The sequence below is a fragment of the Terrapene carolina genome, unplaced genomic scaffold (assembly GCF_002925995.2).
Source record: "Terrapene carolina triunguis isolate 2854851 unplaced genomic scaffold, T_m_triunguis-2.0 Scaffold67, whole genome shotgun sequence".
Lineage (NCBI taxonomy): Eukaryota > Metazoa > Chordata > Testudines > Emydidae > Terrapene > Terrapene triunguis.
Genome location: NW_020664418.1, coordinates 17,812,211 through 17,829,374, shown reverse-complemented (window position 1 = coordinate 17,829,374; position 17,164 = coordinate 17,812,211). Strand labels below are relative to the sequence as shown.

Below are 17,164 nucleotides of genomic sequence, written 5' to 3'. Positions count from 1 at the left end.
GCAAAGATTTGTGTATGAGGAAAGATTGAAAGACTCAGACTTTAGAGAGGAAATAAGTAAGAGGGGACATGATAAATATATACAAAATAATGAATGGTGCAGAGAAGAAAAAATGGGTGCTTGTACTTACCCTTTCTCATAATAAAAGAATCAGGGGACATCCAATGAGATTGAAAGTTAGCATATTTAAATTGGTAAAATTAAACACACACACACACTTACTTACTTACTTACTGGCATAATTAACCTGTGGAATGCACTGCCGCTAGATATTATTGTGGCCAAGAACTTAATAAGATTCAACAATGGATTATATATTTACAATAACTCCTCATTTAATGTCATCCCGGTTAACACTGTTTCATTGTTACGTTGCTGATCTATTAGAGAACATGCTTGTTTAAAGTTGCGCAATATTTGCTTATAATGTTGTTTGGCCGTGGGGGCTTGGAACCAGGGTGGGCCGGCAGCCCCCCATCAGCTCCCCTCCACCCCCACCAGTGCCTCCTGCCTGCTGGTGGCCCCACAGATCAGCAACTCCCCCATTCCTCCCCGTGCCTCCTGCCTGCAGCAATCAGCTGTTTCACAGCATTCAGGAGGCTGGGGGGGGGGGGAGGCGTTTGTGGGGAGGAGCGAGGACCCGGCACGCTTAGTGGGAGGGGGTGGAGCAGGGGCGGGAAGAAGCAGGTTGGAGGTGGAGTGGGGTGGGGCCTGGGGCAAAGCTGGAGATTGAAAACCCCCTGGCACTTTGGAAAGAACAGCACGAGGAGCAGTCAGATGATCCACCCTCTTTCACCCTCTGACTCCACCACCTCAACCAAGCTTCACAATCATCATTGCTGAGTACAGTATTACACTGTTTTTTTTTAAATTGTTTAAAAATTATACTGTATATGTATATAATGTATCTGGTGAAAAAAAATTCCCTGGAACCTGACCCTCCCCTATTTACATTAATTCTTATGGGGAAATTGGATTCGCTTAATATTGTTTCGCTTAAAGTCATATTTTTCAAGGACATAACTACAACGTTAAGCGAGGAGTTGCTGTATATGGATAATTGTATGATATAAATCCTCATATATTGGGACATAACCTGACCTCTAAATGTCAGAGGGTTAGAAAAATACTTCTATGGACAAATTTTTCTATAAAATTGTCCAGTACGAGTTTTCTTGCACTTGCTTTCAAAGCACCTGGTACTGTCCAGTATCAAGAGGCAAGATACTAGACTAGGTGGATCACAGGTCTAATCAGATACAGCATTCCTATATAACTCTCTGTGGTACTATATCTCTACTGAAACAACAATTTTCCTCTTTTAATGTAGTCTCATACAGGCCACAGTGACATCATACATGTCAGAGGAATGTTTAAATAATGACCTGGTAGAAGAATTCTGTTCTGAGAACGGACAGGAGATGGTGTTATGATGCCATCCAGTGGTAGTGTGTCATCATTGCTTCTAGCATGCATAATGACATGATGAGCCAGCCAACAGGAAGTAGGAGTATGAGCCTGGTTCCAGATGAGCGGAGCCATGTGTAGGATATAGTCCTGGAGTTCCAAGCGGTGTCAGAGAAGTCAGATGACTGCAGCATCGTACACCTGCTGACACAGAGGAAATTGCGACTATCAAGCAGCAGAAGAACATACAGCAGCAAATGTCAAAATAAAAGAAATAAGAAGAGGCAAAGCAGGATGGGAAGCACTGCAGCAGAGGATCATCTGCTTTCCTCAAGCCAGGCGCAGAGGTTGACGTCAGGTATATTGGTGTATATGTGAATTTATTCCAATGGAGTTACTCCAGATAGACACCACTATACCTGAAATCATGCGCCTAACTCACTTAAGTATTTTTGAACATTTTACCCTTGGGTTCCCCCTCTCTCCTTCTTTAAGGAGCTCTTTAGGTCAATATGCAACAGAAATTTCAGACAGTCACATATTCCCTGAAAGATTTAAGATTACACTGATTGGAGGAAAATACTGACAGAAAAGGGAATTAATGTTCATATTATAGCTCAGGACAAAAATCCTCAAAGAATGATAAATCAGTAAGATGTTTTAATTGTAGGTGACTTTGATACAGAAGCCATGTAAATGACAGAGCCCTTCTATTGACTGTTAGAACAGTTATACAAGTATGATTGTCGTCATGCTCCAGTACCTAACCAATAGTGGAATTTAAAAAAGGAATGACAAAGCTGATTTTCAGGAGGGGAAGGAGAGAGAAAATACAGAGCTGCATTCATGCATTTTATGAGAAAAATTGCATAGCTGGTTTTTAAAATGTCTTTTTTGTGTCCTTGGTACTGGTGCTGTGCTTCTTGGGGCTACAGATGACAGTATTCTTCTATCCAACATTATCAGCCCAAGACATGAGAAAAGGCAAGACCTCCTTGAAGAACAAAGACACAATTTAAAGTTGGTCTTGGGAAGAAGTGAATCACTTATGCAGATGTCATACAAAATACTTCAAGTTTCATAAGGATATGATAATCCATAAAATATTGGTTGAGGGTTAAGCACCAGACCCAGCAACCTGACATTTTTCAGACTTAAATGGCAAACCCAGTATGTGGTTGTCTTCAACACCCTGAACTTGATCTTGACTGCAAATTTTAATCAAATTATTTCCATGCATGATCCCCAGCTGTGTAACAGAATGGTGGAGGCATCTCGTTATTTTAAGGCCAGTGCTTTCTTTCAATTAATAACCTCTGGGAAAATCACCATAGCTTATATCTGTCTTTCTTTTTTGCTTTGAAGAACAATATTAAATTTTCATAAATATAAAAACTACAGGGAAATACATTTAATAGTATTCTCTTGTTTAAAAAAACCCAGTCAACCATCCTTTTCCAGAATGCCATGTCGGACAACATTGAAGATAAAAATGTAGACATCCCAAAGGTCTTGTAGATCAGTGATGAGTCTTTCCCCCATGGGCCAGAATGATTCCAGTCCTTGTTGCCAAGTTCTAAGAAGCCATAATAAGAGGACAAAAGCCCCCAAAGTGCCTGAGATTCAGAGAGGCAGGACTGATGTCAAGTCATTTCTGATAACAGTGGCTCATACCAGCATCTTCAGATTCTTATGTGGAAGGTACTGCAAAGAAAAAAGAGATTAAGCGGTATCAACACTTGTCATTATACAAGGGATTTTCTCGAAGAGCCCATTTTAATGGAGAAAAGTGGGAAAGGATGGATCTGATCACTGGTCCACCATGCCCTTTATCCAAATATGGATGTTTCAGAAGAAGGTGAACTGTGCCAACCACACAGTGTTATATGTGAAAGGGAAATCCCTTCCTGACCCTGTGGTAATCAGTTTATACCATGAAGCATAAGGTTGGATTATACTTCTCTTAGAGTGCCTAACAACTAAAGGGATCAGGTACCAAAATGATGAATGGATGACGGGATTAAGAAGTGTCTGCCATGTTGAGAAATATTCCCTATACTTAAAATAGGGTGTTTTACTGGAAGCTCTAATATCTTCAATTGTTTTTAGAAATGACTCTCATAGAAAGATAGTGAGATGCAGTGCTGGCCACAAAACTATTCCACCCTTTTAAAAATCCAGACACAGTATTTGATTTGCCAACCTTCTGCAGCAGGGAGTTCCCTTTCCAGTTTCAATCAGTGTGTGACAGGAAGGTAATTCATGGCACAAAAACAATAGTTTATCTAGAGATGGCCCTGGGGAAGGAAGCTGAGATTCAGGTATGAACTCTTCCAAAACTTGGACCTGTCTAGATACAGAGGGAGTTTGGTCTCTCAGAGATGGGCCCAAGTAGAAAGCTTAGCCTTGGTTATTGAGAGTTCAGTGGCAGAAGGTTTTGAGATCTGCTGTTTCAGTTTGGATCTAACTCATTATTTATCAGATGAGAGGTATCAATGTGCAAATTGCATGCATTTAATTGTAGTGGCTAATTTACTTCTTCAAAAAAGGACTTAAGCATGTGTTGAAATCCTATTTTGCTCAAACAGGTGCTAAAGTGCTTTGCTGAACTGGGGCCTTGGTCATTAATGACTGCCAGCATGGAGACCCAGAACACCGCAGTACGACACTATTTTTCTACCTGCTGGAAGGAGGAACTTCTAGGAAAAGCTGTGTCAGATGTTACATTGCCTTTCCTCTTTCTGCAGCTCAGTCAAGAAACAATGGGCCGGATTCATCCCAGGTACAATTTCACTAAGTCACTGGAGATATGGCAGGAAAGACTGTTATCTTTGCTTAGTGTTGTGTATGTTTGGGGCTGGTGGGGATGTTCTGGCAGTTCTGCTGAATGTGGAGAAGTTTTTATTTGGGGCAATCTCAGGAGATCATTATTGGTTAGATCCCTTAGGTTGGGGTCTCAAAGTCCCAGCCCGCTGGCCATCTGTGGCCCGAGAACCTCCCCATTGTGGCCCACGGAGGAGAGACGCATGCAGCCATGCTGCTCGCAATGTCTGCTGCAGGTGCTGCCCCCCACAACTCCTATTGGCTGTGGGAGAGGGACAGAGATACCATCACTAGTGGACGGGCAGAGTCAGCCATGGAGGCAGCATCATTAGTTGCCAGGCAGAGTCAGTCATGGAGGCAGCGCCACTTTTTTCCACAATGAATATAAACAAGTCAAAATGCCGAACACAACTATCTGATGCACACCTTGCTGCAATCCTGAAGGTTTCAACTGCTCAGTCACTGAGGCCAAACATCACCAAACTGACAGAACTGAAGCGTTGCCAGGTGTCTGGCAAACACTAAAAACTCTCTGGCAGGCGAAGAATTGTATAACGTTGTATGACAGTTTTATTATTTCTAAGAAATTCAAAATAAAAAATACAATATAAATGTTTTCTTTTCTGAACACCATCTTCAGTCATATTGTTGGCCCGCCAGGAGGATTTGAGGACTGGCACTGGCCCTAAGGTAAACTGAGTTTGAGACCCCTGCTTTAGGTGACTAATATTCAGCATTGGGTGGGGCTGGTATTGTCTACTGTGGCTAGACTACAGGACAGCATGTTAACTTATTTGCCACTAAACATTACAAAACTCCACAAAGCAAGAAGCTATCAGAGCTATTGAGGATTAAACATATGGCACATAGAGGTATAGCCTGGTACATCACTGTGTCTAGCTTTCTGATGGCATAGCTAATAAAGAGGTTCGAGAGGTGCTCTGTCTTGTTCAAACCCTTGCCCTTCTTCAACAGGTGCAGAGGGCCACAGACTGTGTGGGTTGGGAGGGGGAGAAGGAAGGGACAAGATTTTGGGAGGCATAGATTCAAGCTCTGCAGGATCTCCTTGTACACTGCATTGCTCCTACTTCCCTGCCAATCATGCATGGGCCAGGGGAGGTGCAGGAACAGAGCTGGTGGATTCACCACTACACTAGGAAGCTTCTGTAGCCTCAGGAAAGTAGTAATAATATCTAGTTCTTATATAGCACTTTTTATCAGCAGATCTCAAAGCACTTTACAAAGGAGGTCAGTATCATTATTCACATTTTACAGAGAGGGAAACTGAGGCACAGAGAAGTGACGTGGCATGCTTAAGACCCAGCAGGCCAGTGACACCCAGGTCTCCTGACTTTCAGTCCAGTGCTTTTATACACTAGGCTACACTGTTTAGTAATGGCCATGAAATGGCCTGGGAAGAGATTCTTTCTCTTGGCCTCCAGAGAGAAACCCAACTACTCAAACTGTGTGTTAAATGTCACTACTTGGGGCATAGTAATGCTATTCTGAGGAGGGAAAGTACTGCCCTTTAAAAAGATTTTCACCATGTTATCATGGATGAACAACTCTGGAAGCCTGGCTTTACAGGGACACATTTATAGAGAGGGGGAATGGATAGAAAGCATCACACAGCACAAGTTCAAACTAAAAACCTCAATGTACCATAAGAAAAAATTAGATGCATTTCCCAGTAGTAGTGTCATATTTTCCTTTCTCCTTGCAATAAAGCTAAGTAAACACAGGATGGAAATATGTTCTTCAAGATACAATCAAAGCAGCTTCAGTTATGGAGTAACATAGCAGTAGCGATTTAGTCCCATATTGTCACAACTATGATTTCTAGAGCCCCTTTCCATTGTATTGCAGTTGACCTCCAGAAGTTCTTCAAAACCACTAACCCAAGGCTCAGTCTACCAAGCTGTTCTTTAGAGATTTTAATTAAAGAGACTTTTGGTTCTGGTTCTGGCTGTAAACTACACTACAGAGCTACGCACATGAATGGATGACAAGGTCAGCCAGGTTAGAATGCTTCCATGACGCTGGAAGATTTCATTAGTCTCTCAGCAAGGAACACTGAGATGTCTAACACTCTTCTGTGTGTATAAACCCAAATTCTGCTCTCAGATACACTCATGCAAATCTGGAAAAACTCTGCTGATTTCAGTAGTGTTGATCTGGATTTATACCAGTGAAAAAGAGAAGATTTATTCCAGAATACAGTATATACAGTAGAGTAACTAATTCATTCATAATTATGGTGCTGTAGGGGGTGGAGGGTGGAGTTACAAACCAAGACCTATGGAATTCAGGGGTATCTTATATTCAAACTCTGATTCAGACCAGAAATTTGCAAATGGCTTCAATCTTTGTGCTGGACTGAATCAAGACCCTAGTACTGGATTTGAATGTTGCCACCTGAATCTCTCTCAAACAGAAAGACAAGAAGAATGCAAACTCATTCTGGAGTTCATATGACATTGGCAGAATATAAGCAAGTTACTGAGACCTGAGGTTGATGGAGCCTTAGCATCATGCTCAAGTTCTGAAATGACATCTGGACTTCCATTCCCTGGGATGGTTAAGATCCAGGGCTGGACTCTGCATTTGTACTTGCTAGTTATCTGTAGGACAAGTCCTGTCCTGTCCTGTCAAGTCCTGTGGGTTTTTTGGGGGGTGGGGTGGGGGAGAGGGAATGTCCATATTCCCAGAAATATCTGTTCAGTGAGCCAAATTCAGTCCTGGAATAAGATAGATGGAACTGCACTGACCTCACGGGGGGAAGGCCTGCTAATACCAGTGCTTAATTTGGCCCAGTAGGTCCTCTGCAGCTTCAGAACATTTCAGGGTCCCTGAAAGGCCAGGTGAGACAGGTCTGTTTGTGTTTCTGTGAGGATTGCATGATTGGGACCTCTGGGTCTGTCATCAGCCCTATGTTTGAAGTGTATTGAGTGGTTAATCCCTGCTGGTAGTGAGGGTGTGGAGTTAAGTAGCAAAGCTTAGTACAGAAGTCAGTTGCCAGCGAATTTAGCAGGTGAATAGGAGCAGCAAACAGGGGAATTTAGAGAGGGAATGTGAAAGGCTTTCTTTCTCGGTACAGTTCTACATTCAGTACTGTGATGGCAAGCAATGGAACACTGGTTGTGAAGATTCTGAAAACAAAGTGCTGGCTAGGTAAGTGATATAAGGGCGAAAGTTTTGATTTGGTGGAACATTACCCATAGAAGATGGACCAGAAGGGGCTGTATAGTTTGGATGGCCTCCATTCAGAAGAAGAAGAACCAACCTTCTAGAGGACAGTCTGGGTAGAATATCTGCGAGGGCATTAAATTAACAACAAAACAGGAGGATGAAAAGTAGGAACAAATGAAACCTCATGTAGTAGAAAATCCTGATGTCAAGAACAAACTTATTCAACCACTGAAGAGAAGAAATTCTTTAAATTGCCTATATCCCAAAGCCAGAAGCCTGGGTAATAAACAAGAGGAATTGGAATTGCTCATTTATGAGCTTTAATTTGATCTAGTTGGTATTACTGAAACTGGGTGGGAAGAGTCATATGATTAGAATGTTACAATCAATGGTTATGACCGATTTAGGAAGCATTGAGTGGAATAAAGGAGACAGGAAGTGGTACTCATAAAAAATGGCATTACCTGTTTCCAAATCACTGACAACTCACAAGCAAATGATCTTGTGCTTCATATAAAGAACAAGATTGGATACTAGTTGGTGTCTGCTACTGAGCACCAAATCACACTAGGAAACAGGATGACTGGCTCTTTAAGCACCTATCTAAAATGTGTAGGGAAAAAAAGTTGCATTATCATGGAGGACTTAAACCTGAATGATATGTACTAACTAGAGGTCTCATGCTGCCAGTACAATTTCCCCACCCACCACCTGGAATATTATAGATGACAATTTTTTAATCCCAAAAGTGTTTCATCCAACATGGGAGAATTCAATATTAGACCTCTTGACAGATAAAGAGGAAGTGATCACAGAATTAATAGTTAGTGCTTGCTTAGGTGAAAGTGATCATGACTTGATTGCATTGTTATGTGCAAACAGAATAAATCCCCAACCAGTAATATATATACTTGGTGCTTTAAAACAGTGTCTCTCAATCTTTCCAGACTACTGTATCCCTTTCAGGAGTCTGATTTGTCTCACTTTCACCTCACGTAAAAGCTACTTGCTTACAAAATCAGACATAAAAATACAAAAGTGTCACCACACACTATTACTGAAAAATTGCTTACTTTCTCATTTTTACCATATTATTATAAAATAAATCAATTGATATATCAATATTGTACTTACATTTCAGTACATAGTATAAACAAGTCATTGTCTGTATGACATTTTAATTTACGCGTACCCCTGGTCGCTTTAAAAGGGCAAATTTCACAAAGCTGAAAATAATTATGAGCCAAATCAAACGGGAGAAAGAATTTAAACAGAAAAATATGAATGATAATTGAGAGCTGTTTAAGAACATTTTACTAGATACTCAAAAAGCCACAATTCCAGAATTGGGAAAGAAGGCCATAATAATTAAAAAAAGAGGCTGGCTTAGAGGCAGTGAAAGCAAAAATAAAAATTAAAAACAATATAACAAATGAAAAAAGAGGAAATTGATAGCAATGAATATGAATTATAAGCTAGAAACTGTAGAAAACCAATAAGAGATGCAAAAGGACACAGGGAGAATCCATTGCCAACAGAGTTAAGGACAGTCAGAAGGAAATTTTCAGTGTATCAGGAAAAAAAGGAACCCTAACAATGGTATTGGTCCATTACTAGCTGGAACTAGTAGAACTGACAATTGTAATGCAGAAGAGGCAGAAATGTTCAATAAATATTTCTATTCTGACTAGAATATTTGGGAAAAAGCCAGATGATATATTCATATCAATTGAAGATGAAATATTTTCCACTCCAACAGTAGCTAAGAAAATGCTAGACAGTAACTACTAAAGTTAGACATTTTCAAATCAGCAGGTCCAGTTAACTTGCATCCAAGAGTTTTTAAAAGAGCTGGCTCAGGAGCAACCTGGACCACTAATATTGATTTTTAATAACTCTTAAAACTGGGGAAGTTCCAGAGGATTGGAAGAAAGTTAATGTTGTGACAAATAGCTTAAAAGGGTAACCAAGGTGACTTGAATTACTATAGATCTATTGGACTACATCGATCAAAGTAAAAGAATTGAATGGCTGATATGGGACTCAATTAATAAAGAATGAAAGGAGGGTAATATAATGAATGCCAATCAACATGGGTTTATGGAAAATAGATCATGTCAAACTAGCTTGATATCATATTTGATAAGATTACAACCTTGGTTGATAAAGGTAACAATGTTGACAGAAGTTGGTCCAATAAATGATACCGCATCCACCATGTCTGTCTAGATGCTTCTGGTAAGGCATTTGACTTGGTGCCACTGAAGCTAAACAAATTCAGACTAGAAGTAAAGAGCAGATTTTTAACAGTTAGGGTAATGAACCACTGGGACAATTTATCAAGGGCTATGGTGAATTCCAGAATTTTTAAAATCAAGTTTGGATGTTTTCCTAAAAGATATGCTCTAGCTCAATCACAGCTATTGGATTTGAAGCAGGAATTAATTCAAGGAAGCCCTATGGGTGTTATGCAGCAGCTCTGACTAGATGATCAAAATGGTCTCTTCTGGTCTTAAAAATCTAAATCTATGGCACAGGCAGATATGGTGCACCACAATCTGGACCGTTAGACTGGAGACTGTAAAATACAGATTGCATTTGTCAAAGAGCTTCCAAATTATTGGGTTTTGAAAAAAAGGGGTGTTAAACCAGTTTCAGTTAAAACTCTAGGGCTAGCGTGTCTAGTAACTCCCCTAACCCCAATCCCCCTTAGCACTCTAAAATCCAAGTGCCCAGAACCTGCAGCTTCCATGAACAAAGAAAACCCATCTATTGCTTGTGAAAGCATTTTTGTTAGGGCTGGTCAAAAATTTTCCATCACAACTGTTTTTGATGGAAAACGGGGTTTTTGAGTAAACTAAATTTTGCACAGAAAGCATCTGGTTTCCAGGGAGAAATCTCAACTTTTGTCAAAAAAAAAAAAAAAGTTTTTAATTTTAGAGTTTTAGGGTTTTTTTAAACGACAATAATGTTTCCGCCCCCATTTTTTCAAACTTTTCTGCAATAGCCCTCCTGCTCCCCCAGGTCCCTGACCAGCTTTAGTCTTACATCTTAAGATCTGAAAAATCTGCATTGTAGGACAGATCCTGTGAGATGCTAAGTGCCTCTGGTGAGCCCTCAACCTCACACAGGATTGGGCCCAAGGTGCAGATTGTTCTGCTTCCAATGGATGAAGGCAGATGATGAAGGTTCAGAGATGGTACATCTCCCATCAGGATATATACTTTTTATCCTCTCTATTGCTTCCCTGTCTGGTTTTGGCAGCTCTGGCGTGTTGCTAATATCATGTTTTTCTCAAGACCTGTTTCAAATTGCTACGCTGTGTATCATCCTCAGGCCTTAAAATAAGTTTAAGCTTCCATGATGATTTATAAAACAATTTCCTGTGGAAAATGTAACCAGTCTTGTAGAACAGAACACTTATCCAGTGCCAGTTCAGAGTGCTAATGCTTCCATTAAGCTACAAGCAGGCTCTTAATGATAACATTTTTGAGTGAAATAAACCCAGTGGGATCAAATTTTCTGAACTAGCAACTGTCACTATCATTTACAACTTATTCAGCTTCTGGGATAGTAGCCAAGAATGCATATTTCCTCTGCCCTGGTCAGTGATTATAGTTGAGTTTTCTCAAAGTATTAAAAAAAAAATCATTTCCTCAACACAGGAGTGCAAATCAGGCAATACTCTTTACTGCATCTTCATTTCCTTGACAGCAATACAAAGCTTGGCAGACTGTCTCTAGGAGATTAAACCCACACAGTGTCATTAAATAAAGGTTTGCAAAGGGAGAAATGAGAGAGAAAAAGTTCACTCATAGCATAGTGACTTTCAGCCGGTATCAGAACAAATGCTGGGTCCTTGTGCCAAAGATAATGACTGTACTACATGTACAAGTGCATAGCTGTGTGGCATGGCTTAAAAAAAAAAATCCATGGCTGATTGTACATGCAAGATCAAATATTTAAAAACACCCTCCTGTATCTGAATATAAAACTGGCCTTCACCGTTTTCCCAAGAGGCAGCATGGGGATGATATAACCATCACTTGTTTAATTATGCAATTGGCTTCATTTTAATGATAATGATGCTTTGTACTTAGCACCTTTCACAGGAGGTTCTCAAAGTGTTTCACAAGTGGGGTCCCAATTTTGCAGAACAAGAAAGTGAGACAGAAATTATGAGAATTACCACAGGCCACACAGTGAACCATGGAAGTGTCAGGAACAGAACCCAGGAGTCTTGACTCTAATCACCTGAAGGATTTGCTTTCTTGGAGGGGGAGGGGGGGTGAGAGATAGGAGGAGGGATCCTTTGTCACTGATACTAGATCAGTAGACGAAACCAGTATAACCAGCATATTCAAAAGGGATCAGACATTAAGTGCCAAACTTGAAATACCTTGGGCTAGATATTCAGAGATGCTGAATGCCCACAGACTCAGTGGAAGTCACTGAAAACTGCAGGCACTTAGGATCTCTGAACATCAGGTTCAAGAAGGACCACAATTTTCAGAAGTGGCCATGGATTTTGGGTGCCTCAGTTATTGAGATCCTTTGGGCCTAATTTTCAGAGATGCTGACCACCCAAAACTACGGCGGAAGTCAATGGGTGCTCAGGCATTTCTAAAAACAAGGGCTAATGTGTGTCTCAAATTGGGTATCAGAAAATGGAGGCACACAAAATCAGTGGTATCTTTGAAAATGTGGCTGTATCTGTACATGGTTGGGTAGGTATTTCCTCCATAGATCTGGAGACCTTCACAGGAGCATTTTTATAAAGAGAAAAAATGTTTTACTACCACACTCCAATATTATGAAGATAGTTGCCACTTACAGGACCATTACTGCCTGTGGCACTGGATAGACAAGAGAACCAGAGGCCATAAATGGAGTTTGAGATAAATTCAGTCCAGACACAGGAAATATTGTTCCATTCAGTGAGCAGTAAATGTTTGGAATGGCCAATCAAGATTGTTACACCAGAAATAATTGAGATCAATGAATACGCAAATATTTAATGTTGGGGAAAATCAAAGGCAATGCTTCTTAGGGCAAATTGCTGTCTTTCCTGTGTGTTAGCCCACACAGAGAAATGCCTCGCTGTCGTAGGTGTATTGTTACCTAAGTGATTAGTCAGAGTAATTTTTACATGGATTTAGGGTTTGGACTGTAACTTGATAATCCAGTCCGAGTAATGGGCCGCACATAGTTGAGCTGCCTGTCACAGGATGACTGGCCCCTTTAAGAAGGAGCAGGGCCAATGCACCTATGACTGTTCAGCTGACCCCAGTTAGGTCTAAAAGAGTGCATCTGGGCCTAGTGAGGCCCGGTGAGTGAGAGTCAGGGAGCTGCAAGAATCAGGAGCAACAGGCAGGCTGGCAGAATCCCCTGGACGGGAGGCAAGACTCCAGGTGTGGCAGTGGGGTCTCTGTGAGCTGGGGAGAAGACCAGCTTGTTAAATGTGATGGAAACTGTGGGCAGACAATTGGCCTCTGGAACTGAGGGGAGATTGAAGCCTCTGCACACTGACTGATACCCCACCCAGTTTGGGTGACCAGGCAAGGTGGAGGAGGCGATAAAACTGTTGGTAAGGGCACAGTGGCAGCAGAAACAGAAACAGCCCCAGCCCAGGCTCCTTCAGTTAATGGAGAGCCTCCAGAAACAGCAGGAGGCACATTTGCCATTCAACAGTGGTGGCAAGAGGCTTATTTCTAGCAAGAAGAATGGTTACAAAGTGGCTGGCCCAAGAGACTCTGGGGAATTTGGTTGGTATTAGAGAGGATAGCTTAGGGTTGCCAACTGTCTAATTGCACAAAACCGAACACCTTAGCCCTGACCCTTCCCCGAGGCCATGCCCCCTTCCCCAAGGCCCTGCCTGCCGCTCACTACATTTCCCCTCCCTCGGTGGCTCGCTCTCCCACACCCTCACTCACTTTCACTGGGCTGGGGTGGGGCTTGGAGTGTGGGAGGGGGTGAGGGTGAGGGCTCTAACTGGGGGTGTGGGCTCTGGGGTGGGGCCAGAAATGAGGGGTTCAGGGTGTGGGAGGGGGCTCCAGGCTGGGGAAGGGGGTTGGGGAGCAGGTGGGGAGAGGGCTCCATCTGGGGGTACAAGCTCTGGGGTGGGGCTGGGGATGAGGGGTTTGGGGTCCAGGAGGGGGCTCTGGGTTTGGGGGGCGCTCAGGCCTGGGACAGGGGGTTGGGGCACGGGCTTACTTCTGGCGGCTCTCGGTCAGTGGCGCAGCGCGGAGCCAGGACAGGTAGGGACTAGCCTTAGCTCCGCAGCACTGCCGACCGGACTTTTAACGGCCTGATTGGCAGTGCTGACTGGAGCCGCCAGGTCCCTTTTCGACTGGGTGTTCTAGTCAAAAACCGGACACCTGGTCACCCTAGGGTAGCTTGAGCTGGCGGATCCCTGGACTGGCAAAGCTGGGGTCGGGGGAAGATGCAAAAGCCACCCTATGTACCTTCCAGTTAGTGCCCAGTGCAGCGGATTGGGAAGAATTCACTGGGGCATCCCACATAGCACGGTTTGACAGGTGAGGGGCTGGCAGCCTACCAAGTGTTGAGCAATAAGCAGGCGCTCCTATCCCGTGATGAAGGCTGCTATCTTAAACAGATTGGGACTGACCCTGGAGGCATACCAGCACTATTTTTGGGCTGAGTCATTCCCGTGGAGGGCATGAACAGGGGTAGTGGACCTGGCTGCCCAGTGGTTATGCCCAGAGACTAGTTCCATAGAGAAAATTATGGACTGAGTGGTCCTGGAGACATTTTTGAAGGCCTTTTCCATGGGACCCCATAGCTGGGTAAGGTGGTCCCAGACTGGCTTAGTGTGCGAGGCACTCAAAAGAAGCCTTCTTTGAAGCCAAAGAAGCTGAACGGTGTGGCAAAGTAGGGGTGGCCCATCCAGGGAGACAAGAGAGTTAGAGCCAAGGATCTGCAAGAAGCAGGTGCGGCAGGAATTCCCCAGCAGAGGTTGCCAGGCCCTCTGGGGAGGCAAGGTGGTGGGGAAAAAGAGCCCCCAAGAAGAAAGCCCTGGATAGCAGTGCTCAGTAAGCAGAGCATGGAAGATTCCTACAGGAAGCCCTGAAGCAGAGAAGACTGAGAAAAGAGGGAGAATCCCCTGGGAACAGTAGCCCAGAGTCAGCTGAGAAACTGATTTTGTTCATTTAGCCTATATTAGGAAAATAAAATTGCCTGGGAAAAGACTGTGTGGGGTAGTGGATCCTATGTGAGCTGGGGAGAAGGCTAGCTTGTTACACTGCCCCATAAACAGGGCAGGGTCCTAGTTTCCCCCTCTGTACCCATTCAGTTATGCTAGTCAGTGAGTTGAAAGGATGGAGTCTTGGCTCTGCCCTTTCTCCACCCCTGCCTGCCCACTGTCTGCCCATGTGTGTGGGAGAGGTACCGGCAACCCTATGGTTTCTCCTTACCATGCGGAGTTCATGATTGAGTCCTTGGAGATTGCAAGCAAAGGCAGAGCAAAAACACTGGAAGCTTTGCAATCAGACCGCAGATGTAAGAATTGCAAGCTTCTGCTGCACTGCTATCGAATAGCAGGCTCCAGCCCGGGTTCTGAAGGGACCATCAGAGAGAGCTGTTTAGTCTCAGTGACCCATTCAGTTCTTGGTCTCCCTATTGTGATGGTAGTTTGTGAAGTAGATCCCTACCCCACTGGGGGTTGAATCTGAGTGCCTCATATTAAAAATACACTTGCACGGATTTTCAAAACCAAGGGTAAACAACTGAGAACACAGAGTTCAGTATAAGACTCAAGTATGACCAGGATACAGAGCACACAGGAGGAGTAAGGTAATGAAGACCTCTAATAAATGCCTTCTGTTGTATAAACAGATCAGGTACAGACCCTGAGAACCAGTCAAGACAATACAAGAAATAATGAAGGTTACAAGGGGATATACAGAGGCATCCAAATGGTAACTTAGAAAAGGCAAGCCACAACAATGCCAATTTCTCTCTCTTTAAGGGGCAAATGATACCTTCCACAAAATGTGCATTGAAAAAATGACAAGGGCCATACTAATCTGAGATGCATATGACTGAGTATGTAGAATAGCAGTCCTAGGCCCAAAAGCAGTCAAGGATTTTTTGAGACATTCTGTGTAGTGATGATACACTCATGCCACAGTATATACAGTACAAGAAGTGTCAGAGCTAAGTATTGCATCATGGCTTGGTGAGAGCAGAGAAGGGGGAGCAGCTGGCCATCCAATGTTTCATAAGACCTTATACAGTGTCAAAGAACCAGTCCAATGGAATGCTACTATATTGTACACAGAAGGTGCAGCAGGTGTCATCTGTTAAATAAAAAGCTTCATTACCACTGAAAACCTAGAATAGAACTTGATCTTTAGTCAATGAAATGGAAGTTGCCAGTCAACTTACTATCCACCCTGTCTATCATTAGTATACAAACTCTGAGCACTAGTCCCTATTCAATGCACATCTACATCTTATTGCCACTAAGAAAGTTTTGTGAGATTCAGCATGATTGGTCATCGCATTTCAATAGGAGCTCCAAGGTGAGACTGGGGAGGATGTGTGCAGTTTGGGACAGAGATGCATTAACAGGAGAGGGTAGGATCAGTTGTCTAACATGTGCCGGCAGTATGCTTTGCTGTGGTTAGTAATAATATAATTCCCTTATTTCAGTGGATAATTAAACATACCAAATCCAGCTACAAAAAATAATGCAAACAGGCAGTAAGGTAGGCACAGCTGTCAGAAACAATACTAATGATGCATCATACTCATGTTCCCACAGTCTCAAAAACATAGCCAGATGAATTTCCTGGAGTGTGAATGCTCAGCTTCCACCTTTGAATATGCCCATCAATGTGTGTTCCAGGTTCCATTTAAAACAGAAGGAAACTATTTTCCAGTTCGGATGCAGATCAGACAGCAGAAATCTCATGAACCCCTACCCTATGCCGGATTCATCCTCATGCCTGAATCCTGAACCTTTCAACCATCTCTGCTGATAGTGTAACCAAAGACTTGTGAAGCTGCTGAATGTCTCTTAATGATCAAACAATAAAGCAGCAGATAAAGGCGACTCCTCAAGTTCAGAATGCAGCCTGGCTTGCTTAGAAGAGGCTCCTGGGAACTGTCTGTTTCATTTCCTGTAGCCATTACATGGTGGCTCTAAAAGAAACCACTGAGAAAACACAGCATGCAGCCTCCTCTTGGCCCTGAGACTAGGGTGACCAGACGTCCCGATTTTATCAGGACAGTCCCGATATTTACTTGTTTGTCCCGCGTCCAGACCGATGTTCGGTCTGGACGCGAATTGTCCCGATATTTTGCACTCCGGCGCACAGGCAGAGGGGGCTCGCGCCCCGCCCCGCCCCAACTCCGCCCCTTCCCTCCCCCATTGGATCCCTCCCCAAATTCCCGCCCTTGCCCTGCCCTCAGCCCCGCCCCCTCACTGCCCCATTGGATCCCTCCCCAAATCCCCGCCCTGGCCCCGTCTCTTCCCCAAGCACACCACATTCCTCCTCCTCACCCCTCCCTCCCAGGCTTGTGCTAATCAGCTGTATGGCGGCGCAAGCGCTGGAGGAGGGGGGAGAAGCAGAATGCGGCAGCCAGCTCAGGGGAGGTGGAGGCGGAGCGGAGGTGAGCTGGTGTGTGGCGGGGGCGGGACGTGGAGCTGCCGGTGGGTGCTCAGCCTCCACCAATTTTTCCTGTGCTCCGGCTTTTCTTTTTTTTTTTTTTTTTTTTTTTT

The 17,164-nt window shown here is 43.4% G+C and overlaps 1 protein-coding gene across 1 annotated transcript in view; it reads right to left on the bottom strand.

Moving 5' to 3' along the window:
* Nucleotides 1-2,638: 2,638 nt before the first annotated feature.
* CIB2 (calcium and integrin binding family member 2) overlaps nt 2,639-17,164 on the bottom strand; it is a 112,706-nt gene continuing 98,180 nt past the window's right edge. Inside the window, exon 6 of the mRNA XM_024200589.1 lies at nt 2,639-3,111. Within this exon, the coding sequence (XP_024056357.1) occupies nt 3,090-3,111 (22 nt within the window). The 3' untranslated portion in view covers nt 2,639-3,089. The remainder of the gene's footprint in view (nt 3,112-17,164) is intronic.